This window comes from Bufo gargarizans, chromosome 11 (genome assembly GCF_014858855.1).
Source record: "Bufo gargarizans isolate SCDJY-AF-19 chromosome 11, ASM1485885v1, whole genome shotgun sequence".
NCBI classification, from domain to species: Eukaryota; Metazoa; Chordata; class Amphibia; order Anura; family Bufonidae; genus Bufo; species Bufo gargarizans.
Window position 1 is genome coordinate 94648935 of NC_058090.1, and position 14104 is coordinate 94663038.

The following is a 14104-nucleotide window of genomic DNA, read 5'->3' on the forward strand; positions in this document are numbered from 1 at the left end:
TACTCCGCAGATTTCCCATTGACAATAATGGGAGGGATTTTTTAACCCCTTAGTGACCAGCCTGTTTTGGCCCTTGATGACCAAGTGATTTATTTTTTTTTATTTTTTTTTTATCATCTCCTTTCACGAGCTACAACTTTTTTGTTAGTTTTCTGTCAATGTAGCCGTATGAGGACTTGTTTTTTGCGGGACAAGTTGTACTTTTTATTGGCGCCACTTTGGGGTACACATAACTTACTGATTAAGGCCTCATGCACACGACCGTTGTGTGCGTCCGTTGTTCCGTTTTCTGTGATTTTCTGCGGACCCATTGACTTTCAATGGGTCAGTGGAAAACTCGGCTAATGCATCGTTTGTCATCCGCGTCCGTGATCCGTGTTTCCAGTCCGTGAAAAAAATATGACCTGTCCTATTTTTTTAATGGACAACGGTTTGCGGACCCATTTAAGTCAATGGGTCTGTGAAAAAACACGGATGCACACAAGATTGTCACCCGCGTCCGTTTTTTTTCCTATCATTTGCATGGCAAACTAAACTTAGATTTTTTTTTTACTTTCCTTCATGTTTGGAGATCCTCCAAAAATAAAGGAAGACACACGGAAACAAAAACGGACACGGATCACGGAACAACAGAACCCCTTTTTGCGGACCGCAAAAAAATACTGTTATGTGCATGAGGCCTAACAGTCCCACAAGGGGACTATAATAGGCGATCTTTTGATCATTTCTAAGGCTACTTTCACACTAGCGTTTTGGCTGGATCCGGCAGGGCTCAGCAAAAACGCTTCCGTTACTGATAATACTACCGTCTGCATCCGCTATGAACGGATCCGTTTGTATTATCTTTAACATAGCCAAGATGGATCCGTCATGAACACCATTGAAAGTCAATGGAGGACGGATCCATTTTCTATTGTGTCAGATTGTGTGAGAGAAAACGGATCGGTCCCCGTTGACCTGCATTGTGGGTCATGACGGATCTGTCTTGCTCCGCATCCCAGGACGGAAAGAAAACCGTAGCATGCTGTGGTTTGCTCTCCGGTATGTGAACGGAACGGAATGCTCTTTGGAGCACTCCGTTCTGTACAGTTACGTTTTGTCCCCATTGACAATGAATGGGGGCAAAACAGAAGTGTTTTTCTCCGGTATTGAGCCCCTATGACGAAACTCAATACCAGAAAATAGAAACCCTAGTGTGAAAGTAGCCTTAATTATATTGCTTTCTCAGTGTAATGTATTTACTGTCAGTGCTATACTGACAGTCACCAGCAGGCTGCGCCAGAGAGGTGCATTCTGCTGAGACACGCTGAAGGCAAGCCTGGGGCCTTCACTAGGCCCCGGCCGGCATGCACAGACATCAACAACCTGTGATATCATTCACTATTTCCCACGGCATGTAAAGGGTTAAACAGCCTGGATCGACACCTCTGCCGTTCTGGGCCTTTAGAGGAGGAGCACGGTTCTCATCGGAGACTTAGGAGGCACTTAGACTGGGCTTCTGTAAAAAGTTGTACTGGTAGTCACTAAGGTGTCAAGCATAGTGAAAAACGTGGCGAAATCCAAGTAGAAAATTCTCCTCCAGGGCTGAGAATCTCCCATGAGAATGCAGGATGTTGAAATCCAGCATGCCCGATCCTTCTGTCCCCCAACACGCTGAGAGTCGAGACCCGCCATACACAATAGAGGGTCAGCTGGGCGGGTTTAGCTAAACCCTTTGTCTATCACCTTTAGGGCTCATGCACACGAACGTACGCCCTCCGAGACATGCGGTCCGTGAGCGTGCCATATGTCCCGCAGCGGCATACACGGTGCGCACGGGAGATTACAATGATACTGTGCACGTTGGGCCGCCCGCGGGGCTATTGTCCTGCACAGAATGCTGTATTTACTTCAGTGGTAGTTCGGAGAACAGCCAAGCAGGTGTGGATGCTGGGAGTCATGGTTTCAGCTCGGCTGGAGTACCAGAGGACGGTGCTGTCGGCGGATTCGTGGAATGCCTGCAATTTCTGGCAATATCAGACTTTTTTGGCTGTGTGAACATGGCCTTGAGGGGATAGTCTGCTGACAACTATGCTCACCACTCGCTTGTTCAGGATTGCTGCCGTCCACAGGTTGTGTCTGGTATTGCAGCTTGGCTCCATTGAAGCCAATGTGTCTGGGCTGCAGTACCGCACACAACCTGTGGACAGGGGTGGCACTGTTTTTTTAAGAAAGCGGCCCCCATATGAGTTAGGCCCAAATTAAAGTGTCGGGGCTTTATAATGGTAGCCATGATAGATCCAGATGGCAACTGATGGACCCTATTGACTTATAGTCTAGTCTCCTAGCAGGGGCCCGAAGTGATGAGCTGATCAGTCTGGGGGCCACATTTTTGGATCATCCATACTAGACAACATATGGCGCTCACTACACGCTCGTCTCTCAAGATGTTTTATTATAAATATCTTTGTAATACGCTTTTACATCACTACAAAAATATACACGTAATCGAGTAGCGCTATCTAATGTACCGTATGCGTCATACCGCCACAAGGCGGTCGGCGTACTGCTTAGTACAGCACGCTATTGCCATATGTCTAATACAGATTGCATCTCCTTCTGGGAAACCAAGATGGCCGCCGTCACTGCCCCTTCAGAATAGTCACCTGGGAGCAACTAATTAGCGTCGGTCAAGCCCAGTGATGGCGGACATTTTGTTTTGGCAGAAACATGAGAAATGGCTTGAAATATCGAAATGGTGACCACATGGCAGTGGAAGACGACTCGTGGCCTTATATCTAGGTAAGCGGATAAATTACTCAAGATATTTCTCACAGAGAAAGGAATTTTGAGAGTCAATGTAATACAGTGGGAGTCATATTACAAAAGACGATATCAGGCAGGAGTGTTCCCTAAAATATCTGCCTGACAGTTACATTATAGAGCGGCAGCCATGAGGGCGTCTTTACGTAGTGAAAATGTATATATTTTATTAAAAAAAAAACAGGGAGTAAATCAGTCGCCCCTAGCAACCAATCAGAAGCCTTACAAGCTGGAATCTGATTGGTTGCTTGCACTAGTAGGCTCATCTTCAGCTCCTCCATTTTGTATAGGCAGCCATTTTGTCAGCTAGTGAGGATGATAAGGAATTTATACACTGTATCACCACAGAATATTGTCATAAAATGGCCGACTCCAGTGGAAATGGGCATGCAAATAGCACAGTGTCCAGTCCATGGCGACGACTGGAAAAGATTCTGTCACAAATTGTCCCTTAATGTCTGTACTGAGCTTTTTGTGGTAAATTGCTTTATGGGACGTGTCCTCTTTACACCAGGCCTCATTAACGTCAATGGATGTGTGAGCGGTTCATGGACAGCGCACGTACGCGATTCAGAGACGTGTGAAAGAGACCTTGTAAGGGCTCCGCTAAGTTTAGGAGGCGCGTCCGACGACAAGCTACTTGACTGTTTCCAATGACAACCAGTAGAATTGTGAATGCAGCTCTGGAGTATAAGCTGTGAGTTTTTTTACCATCATTTTTACTACTCCAGATCTAATAGCAGTGGTTTTGGACAATTTTAGTAAATTTCGACCGTTCCTGTTAACAAAAAAGGCAGTATAAATATAAATCTACAGTGTACAGGCTGTGCTCCCATAATCCACTTCTTCATTACAGGGTTAGCCCCCAGCCATGGAGGACCACCATTCAAGTAGTCTCCACATTGTTCCTCCATGTTCCTGCCACATTTCATGGTTTTGATGTTTCCTCAGAGGAAATATAAAATAAAAAAAAGTGCAGTTCTGGGACGTGTCCGCTATCTGTACGATGAGGAGCCGCCTTTTACATCAGGCAGAACCGAGCCATGGTGTCTTTGGTCCTGTAGGTTCCTCAGCTTGTCTTCAAGAAATTTCAGTTCCTCGGTTAGACTGGTCACTGGGGGGCGCTGGTTGTTACCCTGCCCGGGAGGAGAGAGCAAATGTTGTTAAAAAGTATTATACATTTATTATTTTAGTGAAGTTTTAGCATTTTCTCACGTTAAAGGGATTGTTGGATCTGAACATTTATGGCATATCTGTAGGATAAACCATAAGTGCCGGTCCAACCTCTAGGACCTGCTGATAGCTCAAGAACGAGGAGTCCCGCAGTGAAAGCCGCACATGCGTGGTGCCTTGTCTGTTCATGCCAGGCCCCCCCTTCTTGGTTCTTGAGAACGGGTCCCAGAGGTTGCATATTTTAGCATGCACAATGTGCAGCGCTATGCTTAGTACATTGTGAGAAGGCCTCTTTAGATGGGCGATCGGTGGGGTGCGGATAGTCAGACCCCCCACCAATCAGATATTGATGACCGATCCTGAGTATAGGCCATCAGTGTTAGACTCCTTTAAGGCCCCTTGCAGACGAGCGGGTGTCACGCTGCAGCTCCCGGCCTGACCTCCCAGCACTGATGGGGTCGCTCAGCATTATATTGATTTTTTGACGCTTTGTAACCCTTAGGCCCCTTTCACACGGGCGAGTATTCCGCACGGATGCGATGCGTGAGTTGAACGCATTGCACCCGCACTGCATACCGACCCATTCATTTCTATGGGGCTGTTCACATGAGCGGTGATTTTCATGCATCACTTGTGCGTTGCGTGAAAATCGCAGCATGCTCCTCTTTGTGCGTTTTTCACCAACGCAGGCCCCATAGAAGTGAATGGGATTGCGTGAAAATCGCAAGCATCCGCAAGCAAGTGCGGATGCGGTGCGATTTTCACGCACGGTTGCAAGGTGACGATCGGGATGGGGACCCGATCATTATTATTTTCCCTTATAACATGGTTATAAGGGAAAATAATAGCATTCTGAATATAGAATGCATACTAAAATAGCGCTGGAGGGGTTAAAATAAATAAATAAATAATGTAACTCACCTTAGTCCACTTGATCGCGCTGCCCGGCATCTCTTCTGTCTCCTTTGCTGAACAGGACCTGTGGTGAGCATTCATTGCAGGAACAGGACCTGTGGTGACGTCACTCCGGTCATCACATGATCCATCACCATGGTAAAAGATCATGTGATGGAACATGTAATGACCGGAGTGACGTCACCACAGGTCCTGTTCAGCAAAGGAGACAGACGAGATGCCGGGCAGCGCGATCAAGTGGACTAAGGTGAGTTAAATTATTTATTATTTTTTTTAACCCCTCCAGTGCTATTTTACTATGCATTCTGTATTCAGAATGCTATTATTTTCCCTTATAACTATGTAATAAGAGAAAATAATAATGATCGGGTCTCCATCCCGATCGTCTCCTAGCAACCATGTGTGAAAATCGCACCGCATCCGCACTTGCTTGCGGATGCTTGCGATTTTCACGCAACCCCATTCATTTCTATAGGGCCTGCGTTACGTGAAAAACGCACAAAGAGGAGCATGCTGCAATTTTCACACAACGCATAAGTGATGCGTGAAAATCACCGCTCATGTGCACAGCCCCATAGAAGTGAATGGGTCAGGATTCAGTGCGGGTGCAATGCGTTCAACTCACGCATCGCACCCGCACGGAAAACTCGCCCGTGTGAAAGGGGCCTTATAGTTCTGGAATGTATTAGATGACACTGACATAATGCTGCCAGTGTTATCCAATATATTCCAGAACTGTAAGGCCTCATGCACACGACTGTTGTTGTGTTCCGTTCCGCAAAATGGGGTTCCGTTGTTCTGTGATCCGTTTCCGTTTTTGTTTCCGTGTGTCTTCCTTTATTTTTGGAGGATCACCAGACATGAAGGAAAGTAAAAAAAAAATCTAAGACAGGCTTGCCATGCAAATGATAGGAAAAAAACGGACACGGATGACAATCTTGTGTGCCTCCGTGTTTTTTAGCGGTCCCATTGACTTGAATGGGTCTGCAAACCGTTTTCCACGAAAATAAAAGGACAGGTATATTTTTTTTGATGGACTAGAACCACGGATCACGGACGCGGATGACAAACGGTGCATTAGCCGAGTTTTCAACGGACCCATTGAAAGTCAATGGGTCCGCAGAAAATCACGAAAAACGGCACAACGGACACGGAATAAAACAACGGTCATGTGCATGAGGCCTAAGGGTTACAAAGCATCATAAATCAATATAATGCTATGTGACCCCGTCAGTGCTGGGTGGTCAGGCCGGGAGCTGCGCTGCGAACTGGCAGCGTGACACCCGCTAGTCTGCAAGGGGCCTAAAAGGGGTTGTCCAGCCCATAATATTGATGACCTATCCTCAGATGATGAGGTGGCGCTCCATGTGAGCTCAGCTTCCTCGTCATCTCCAGTGGAGCGGCGCAGTAATGTAATTCACTGAATAGAGCTGACGCCTGAATTAGCGCTCTTTCACACTTACGTTCTTGTCTTCCGGCATAGCGTTCTGTCGTCGGGGCTCTATGCCGGAAGAATCCTGATCAGTTTTATCCTAATGCATTCTGAATGGAGAGAAATCCGTTCAGGATGCATCAGGATGTCTTTAGTTCAGGACCGGAACGTTTTTTGGCCGGAGAAAATACCGCAGCATGCTGCGCTTTTTGCTCCGGCCAAAAATCCTGAACACTTGCCGCAAGGCCGGATCCGGAATGAATGCCCATTGAAAGGCATTGATCCGGATCCGGCCTTAAGCTAAACGTTGTTTCGGCGCATTGCCGGATCCGACGTTTATCTTTTTCTGAATGGTTACCATGGCTGCCGGGACGCTAAAGTCCTGTTTGCCATGGTAAAGTGTAGTGGGGAGCGGGGGAGCAGTATACTTACCGTCTGTGCGGCTCCCGGGGCGCTCCAGAGTGATCACATGGCACGTCATCCATGCGCATGGGGCGCTCTGACGTCATTCTGGAGCACCCCGGGAGCCGCACGGACGGTAAGTATACTGCTCCCCCGCTCCCCGCTCCTACTATGGCAACCAGGACTTTAATAGCGTCCTGGCTGCCATAGTAACACTGAACGCATTTTGAAGACGGATCCGTCTTCAAATGCTTTCAGTACACTTGCGTTTTTCCGGATCCGGCGTGTAATTCCGGCAAATGGAGTACACGCCGGATCCGGACAACGCAAGTGTGAAAGAGGCCTTACACCGCACTTCTCAAAGCTGATCGGTGGGGGTCCTGGGTGTCGTCAGGATAGGTCATCAATATTATGGGCTGGACAACCCCTTTAAGGCCGGGGCTACACCGCGATCTTGGCTGAGACACCTCTCACACTGCGTAGCACTGCCGCCACTGAACTGACTGTGGTCACTGTGCAAATGGCAAGTTGCCGCGACCCCAGCATTGCCCCCAAAAAAAGAAAAAATTCAACACTGCTGGAAGCACATGTACAAAGAGGTGATATCCCCCGCTCTGCAGCTAATTTATGACCAGGTGCAGGCCTCATCATACATTAGGTGCATCCTCCAGCGGTCCGTGCGATTTCGGGCTTTATTTGTGCCAGAAAACGTAAATCAAGATAAATTTGTCGCCGATGATGGCAACGCCCCCTTCCCACCTTTTCCACACCCCTTTCTAAAAAAAAGTGGCAAGGGCAGCGTAAAAAATGAGTTGAAAACTCTAAAAGTATAGTAAACAGACGCCACCTGCTGGCTGCATACATAAATGCAGGCCTGTAAAAATTGTGCGCAGCACTCGCCAATTTACCCTTAATCTTTTGACCAAGATTCAGAATGGTGGGTCTGACTTCCTCCTGCGTGAGTCTTTGTATACTTTAGTGTTGACATGATTGTGTTCAGTGATATGGCGGTATTACTGTGCATTGGTTTCTGGCTTGTTTTACTAGTTGCCTGTTTTAGGTTTCCTACTCCTGAGATAGACCGATACCTGCGTCTCTCCATTTACAAAATGATGATATAAATGTGTTATTGACCATACAGCGGTGGGGGGGATACGGCTCTGACCCTATCCGATAGACAGAAATACTCTTATAGGGTAAAGCAGGCGCTTATATAGCGGTATGGTCATGCAGAGTCTGACTTTAACCTGTTTGCCAAAAATGTTGAGGGTGTGAGATTGGGTTCAATCCACTGAAATACTGAATTTAGAATTTGGGTAGGGTTGTCCTTAAAGGGGTGGTCAATTTTTTTTATTTATTTGCTGATGAATGGCTAAAATCAGGGGCCCTGGTGCAGGAGTTCAGCTTGGGCCCCCTTCCCTCAGTGCTTTGTGGCCGGGGCAGGGGAGCACATTGCCTTCGTGCTGCCTGAGGCACCCCCCATGCCAAATTCTTGACCTAACCCCTTCCCTCCAGCCAGATGTGTAACTTGACCAGCATGGACTTTCTATGATACCAGTGTCTTCTTATGTGACACAAGGGTCTTTGGGCCCCCTCAGGTTCCTGGGCCCGGTAGCGGCTGCCACCTCTGCACCCCCTATGGCTACATCTCTGGCTAAAATGTAGTTTATAGTGCAGCCTAGACACCTCTCTTCAGTCCCCCAAATCCAAAGGGACAGTCCTGGATTTCAGGTGATGTCCTAGGACAGGGGTCAGCAACCTTCGGCACTCCAGCTATTCCGAAACTACAATTCTCCATTCATTTCTATGGGAGAAGAACAGAGTGAGTATGCATGCTGGGAGTTGTAGTTTGACAACAGCTGGAGTGCCGGAGGTTGCCTAGCCCTATCCTAGGAGGTCTGTGGTATGTCCTGCTGCACCACATATGCACATACCACCTTATGTTCCTCTTTCCTTTCTTGAGAAGTTGGGAGGTCTTGTCCGGACAGTCTGTCCATCCTCAATATCTGACGGGGAGCCATAGCCTAGGTTCAGAAGGGCTAACTGTGTGGTGCCCCGGTTGATCGTCACCTGCCTTCTAAACCTTAGAGACAGAAAAAATGCTCCTCAAGCACTTTCAATTGAGCCATGTAGACGAGAAGTATGAATAAACCATGAAATGACTCAATTGTGGTTTTGGTACATCCTTTTAGGAGAAAAAAAAAAGGAGAAGAAGCAAAAATTGAGTTTTACCTTAATTTCTGTGGCACAACCCAAGTAACAGCGTTTCCACAGCCTGACCCAGGGCCCCACACACAGGGGAAGTAGAAGGTCCATACTGGACTGCTCCAAGGAGATGTTGCTCCTAAATTGCTTCTCTTCTTCCAGCAAGCTGTCCACAGACTGGGAACGTCGTGCTCCTCTCTTTGACACTGTGACACTTTTTCTTGGGAAGAATGGAGACTGTAATACCAGCACGCCTTTGGAAAGTAGATACATATTGCAGGTGTCGGAGACATTCATCTTAAAGAAGAAGAGAAGACAATGGGTCGGTAATAAAGTAGAGGCAGAAGGACATCTTCTCACCTATCCTCAGGAAAGGTCATCAATAAGTGATTGGTAGGGGTCTCAGTCATGGCACCCGCGCGATGGCCGGAAAAGCACGGTATCTTCTTCATTGTGTACCAAGCACAGCGCCGTACGTCAGATAGTGGCTGTGCGTGGTATTGCAGCTCAGTCCTATTCTAATAGGACTGATGAAGGTGACGTCACAGGCCGGTCAAGAGGCAACAACACTTGCCCAAGCGTTATGGCTGCTTCCAACAGCAGTAGTGATGCCATTACTCAGACCCCAACCGATCACATACTGATGACCAATCCTTATGATAGTCCGGGAGAACCTCTTTAAGCCTAACTCCCCGATATCCCCCTTTCCGTGTTCGTGGGGTCCAGGAAGCTCAGCTATGAGGAGCTGTTTGTTCAGGTCATCACACTGGAAGAGGTTACTGGTGGTTACTTGGGATTTTCCTTCTTAGGGTTGACTTCTAGTGTTAGTTGTGGGGGATGGATGCTTGTAGGCTCCTGTGTACTCCCAAATATTTTCCTGATCTGAGTCGTTCCTTCACAGATGTTTGTGAGGAGCTTGAGTAAGATTATTTTTTTGCATAACCTTGTGGAAATTACATGTTATATCCTGATTACTGTGTTATTGCAAAACAAAGCGCTTGTGCAAGCATTTTACATGACCATAAACCGCAATTAGGGTAATTCAGATCCTGCTTAAAGGGGTTCTCCACAATGAACAATCCCTACTTGATAGAGGAGCTCCTTAATAGTACTCCAGTCTTTCTGTTGGGGTCTCCAGCAATCAGCTGTGATCTGTGGGAAAACCTGGCAGTAAGTGTTCAGTTTCCTTGCAGTGCCCCCACAGGAGAATTTAAGTATTACACAGTGTTCGTTCAGATCAATGGGTTGGTTGTGCTATCCAAGTCAAGTTTAGATCCCTTTCATCACATTTCCTAATACCCCAGTGCTCACCTTGTCCGTGTTATGGTTGACTCCATTGCCATTTAATACCGCCTGTTCCCTGACGTGGTACATGGGATTGAGAAACTGCTGCCTACGGGAGTGACGGTAGAACAGACTCCATTCCCAAACTGTCGGTGGAGCTGACTTCATCTCTTCCACCGGCTTATAGTCTCCGTTTAGTAATACCTTCTCACGCACAATATACCTCCAACCATTTACCGGGGTGTAAGTCTGACTAAATGAGTGCCGCTGAAATAAAATGGCGGATATAGGGTCATTACACATAAAACGTTCCTGCCTCTTCTCCTAGGCTGACTGCCAGACGAGCCTGCCCGTTTCACGTATCCTCACCTCTCTGGTTCCTGCTCTTCCCTCCACTCTTGGTTGCTGTCCAGGAGCAGAGGGAATTGAAGGAATGGGGAGAGGTGAGCATCATTAACGTCTGGATTGAGGTTTGTAAGCAATGATAAGCGGGTCTTGGGTCTGTATACAGGGATGGTGCTGGTCTGGGGTCTGCATACAGGGATGGTGCTGGTCTGGGGTCTGCATACAGTGATGGTGCTGGTCTGGGGTCTTTATACAGGGATGGTGCTGGTCTGGGGTCTGTATACAGGGATGGTGCTGGTCTGGGGTCTGTATACAGGGATGGTGCTGGTCTGGGGTCTGTATACAGGGATGGTGCTGGTCTGGGGTCTGTATACAGGGATGGTGCTGGTCTGGGGTCTGCATACAGGGATGCTGTTGGTCTGGGGTCTGCTTACAGGGATGGTGCTGGTCTGGGGTCTGCATACAGTGATGGTGCTGGTCTGGGGTCTGTATACAGGGATGGTGCTGGTCTGGGGTCTGTATACAGGGATGGTGCTGGTCTGGGGTCTGTATACAGGGATGGTGCTGGTCTGGGGTCTGTATACAGGGATGGTGCTGGTCTGGGGTCTGCATACAGGGATGGTGTTGGTCTGGGGTCTTTATACAGAGATGGTGCTGGTCTGGGGTCTTTATACAGAGATGGTGCTGGTCTGGGGTCTGCATACAGGGATAGTGTTGGTCTGGGGTCTGTATACAGGGATGGTGCTGGTCTGGGGTCTGTATACAGGGATAGTGCTGGTCTGGGGTCTGCATACAGGGATAGTGCTGGTCTGGGGTCTGTATACAGGGATAGTGTTGGTCTGGGGTCTGCATACAGGGATAGTGTTGGTCTGGGGTCTGCATACAGGGATGGTGCTGGTCTGGGGTCTGCATACAGGGATGGTGTTGGTCTGGGGTCTGCATACAGGGATGGTGCTGGTCTGGGGTCTGCATACAGGGATAGTGCTGGTCTGGGGTCTTTATACAGAGATGGTGCTGGTCTGGGGTCTCTATACAGGGATAGTGTTGGTCTGGGGTCTGCATACAGGGATGGTGTTGGTCTGGGGTCTGCATACAGGGATGGTGCTGGTCTGGGGTCTGCATACAGGGATAGTGCTGGTCTGGGGTCTTTATACAGAGATGGTGCTGGTCTGGGGTCTCTATACAGGGATGGTGTTGGTCTGGGGTCTGCATACAGGGATGGTGCTGGTCTGGGGTCTGCATACAGGGATAGATGGTGCTGGTCTGGGGTCTGCATACAGGGATGGTGCTGGTCTGGGGTCTGCATACAGGGATAGTGTTGGTCTGGGGTCTTTATACAGAGATGGTGCTGGTCTGGGGTCTGTATACAGGGATAGTGCTGGTCTGGGGTCTGCATACAGGGATAGTGCTGGTCTGGGGTCTGTATACAGGGATAGTGCTGGTCTGGGGTCTGCATACAGGAATAGTGTTGGTCTGGGGTCTGCATACAGGGACGGTGCTGGTTTGGGGTCTGCATACAGGGATGGTGTTGGTCTGGGGTCTGCATACAGGGAGGGTGCTGGTCTGGGGTCTTTATACAGGGAGGGTGCTGGTCTGGGGTCTTTATACAGGGAGGGTGCTGGTCTGGGGTCTGCATACAGGGATGGTGCTGGTCTGGGGTCTGCATACAGGGATGGTGTTGGTCTGGGGTCTGCATACAGGGATGGTGCTGGTCTGGGGTCTCTATACAGGAAGGGTGCTGGTCTGGGGTCTTTATACAGGGAGGGTGCTGGTCTGGGGTCTGTATACAGGGATGGTGCTGGTCTGCTGCCTGTATAGAGGACTGGGTTCTATACATTGGGCTATGGTCTGTATCTTTATTTAGGGGTCTGAGGTTTGGTCTGTATTCATTTTGGGCTGTTAGAAGGGGGTACTACATGTGATTTAAGTGCAGAAGTTTGTGTCCTGTATAATAGGCGGAGCACAGGGTATAACCTATGGAGACCTGGCGGCCTTTTGCCTGTGTGCGGACATTACCTGGCTCCCCCTGATCCGGTCCCAGTGGCAGTTGTGGGTGAAGGTGCTGCAGAACAGGTTGTAGGTGCTGTCATGTAATGCCAGGAGGTAAGACTCGGTGAACTGGAAGGCGGTGGGGAACTGCTGCAGACACTGCCAGACACAGTCCAGGAAGAGCAGAAACACCGAGGACTGCACGAGAGAGGACACGTCTTATCAGGCCCTGACTACTGGTGTAGAGCGCAGGATAGGTCTATGGTAAGGGTCACTCACTTCTTCCTTGTCTGACTGTCTGAAGTGATTGATCCGTTGCATGAAGGGATGTCCAGCCGATACCCATTCCTTCTGGATCAAGCTCTGGAAGCCGGGCAACGTCCTGGAGTAAGGGTCCGATAACACCTGCACCAGCGATGTCAGGAGGCAGTTCACGTCCCGGTCCTCAGGCTCTGGGGTGTAAGAGAGGATAGGTACACATGACAATGGTCAATCTCCATAATGCCCAGAGACCTCTCTAACATAGAGGTGAAGGGAGCGGTGGTCATTTATGGACACAACCACAGCATTCTTCAAGGCGACTTAGGGACCCCCAATTTCATGATAGTGGGAGGTCCCAGCAATCTTATCTATTGTTGGGAATATATAAAGCATTTAACAGCTTTCTAATATATTTTGCTAAAAGTTTCTTAACAATTTCAAGACATTAGAGGTACACATCACTGCCTCCCACGTGTCCCCTATGTTGCCCTACACTGGGATACATCATCCATAGCAGCCTCTACTGCTCCATACTTAAAGGGGTTCTCCGGGAATTAGGAAAATTAAAATACTTAAATATTACTTTATAATAAATATATTCCCAAATACCTTTCATTAGGTTTAATGGCTCATTTAGGGAGCGATTAGGTGAAATAAAATGGCCTTCGTCCTATTAATACACGCAAAACCTGTCCTAATCATACAGCAGGACAAGTTACTTCACAACACTGAGCTAAAGAGCCGCCTCATCCTCCTCTCTGGTCTAGTTGTCAGGGATTATGATCCTGAATACAGGTGAATCTCTGTGGGAATGGAGATAACGAGGAGACATGAGAGGATAATGAGCGGCAGCACTTGTATGTAGTCTCCATTACCACAGCCTGTCCTGTCCGTCCTCTCTGTACTTCATGTCTCCTCATGAACTAAATTCCCCAGAGATTCAGCTAAAGTTCCTATCACCTGTATTCAGGATCATAAGCCCTGACAAGCAGAGCAGAGAGGAGGATGAGGCGGCTCTTTAGCTCAGTGTTGTGAAGTAACTTGTCCTGCTGTGTGATTAGGACAGGTTTTGTATGTACTAATAGGGTGGCGGCCATTTTATTTCACCTAATGATCGTTGCCTCTGCTCCTGGAAATAAGGTTCATGCCATTTGGCTTACATGTCTCTACAGTGTTATACTGGTGTTAATCAGGGCAAACAGAACGAGTCCCACTAGACCGCAGATTTGGTGAAGGGTCAGGCACATATTGGGGTGTATTTGAGCACTGTTTGGTACCCCATTAGGGTAACCTCAA

At 48.3% G+C, this 14104-nt stretch overlaps 1 protein-coding gene across 1 annotated transcript in view; it reads right to left on the minus strand.

The window, feature by feature from the left end:
- Window positions 1–2414: 2414 nt before the first annotated feature.
- Window positions 2415–14104, minus strand: part of MTMR11 (myotubularin related protein 11) — a 32238-nt gene continuing 20548 nt past the window's right edge. Inside the window, exons 13-17 of the mRNA XM_044272685.1 lie at window positions 12827–12999; window positions 12575–12745; window positions 10241–10480; window positions 8957–9226; window positions 2415–3938 (exon numbers count right to left, since the gene is read on the minus strand). Coding sequence (XP_044128620.1) covers window positions 3798–3938; window positions 8957–9226; window positions 10241–10480; window positions 12575–12745; window positions 12827–12999 — 995 coding nt within the window. The 3' untranslated portion in view covers window positions 2415–3797. The remainder of the gene's footprint in view (window positions 3939–8956; window positions 9227–10240; window positions 10481–12574; window positions 12746–12826; window positions 13000–14104) is intronic.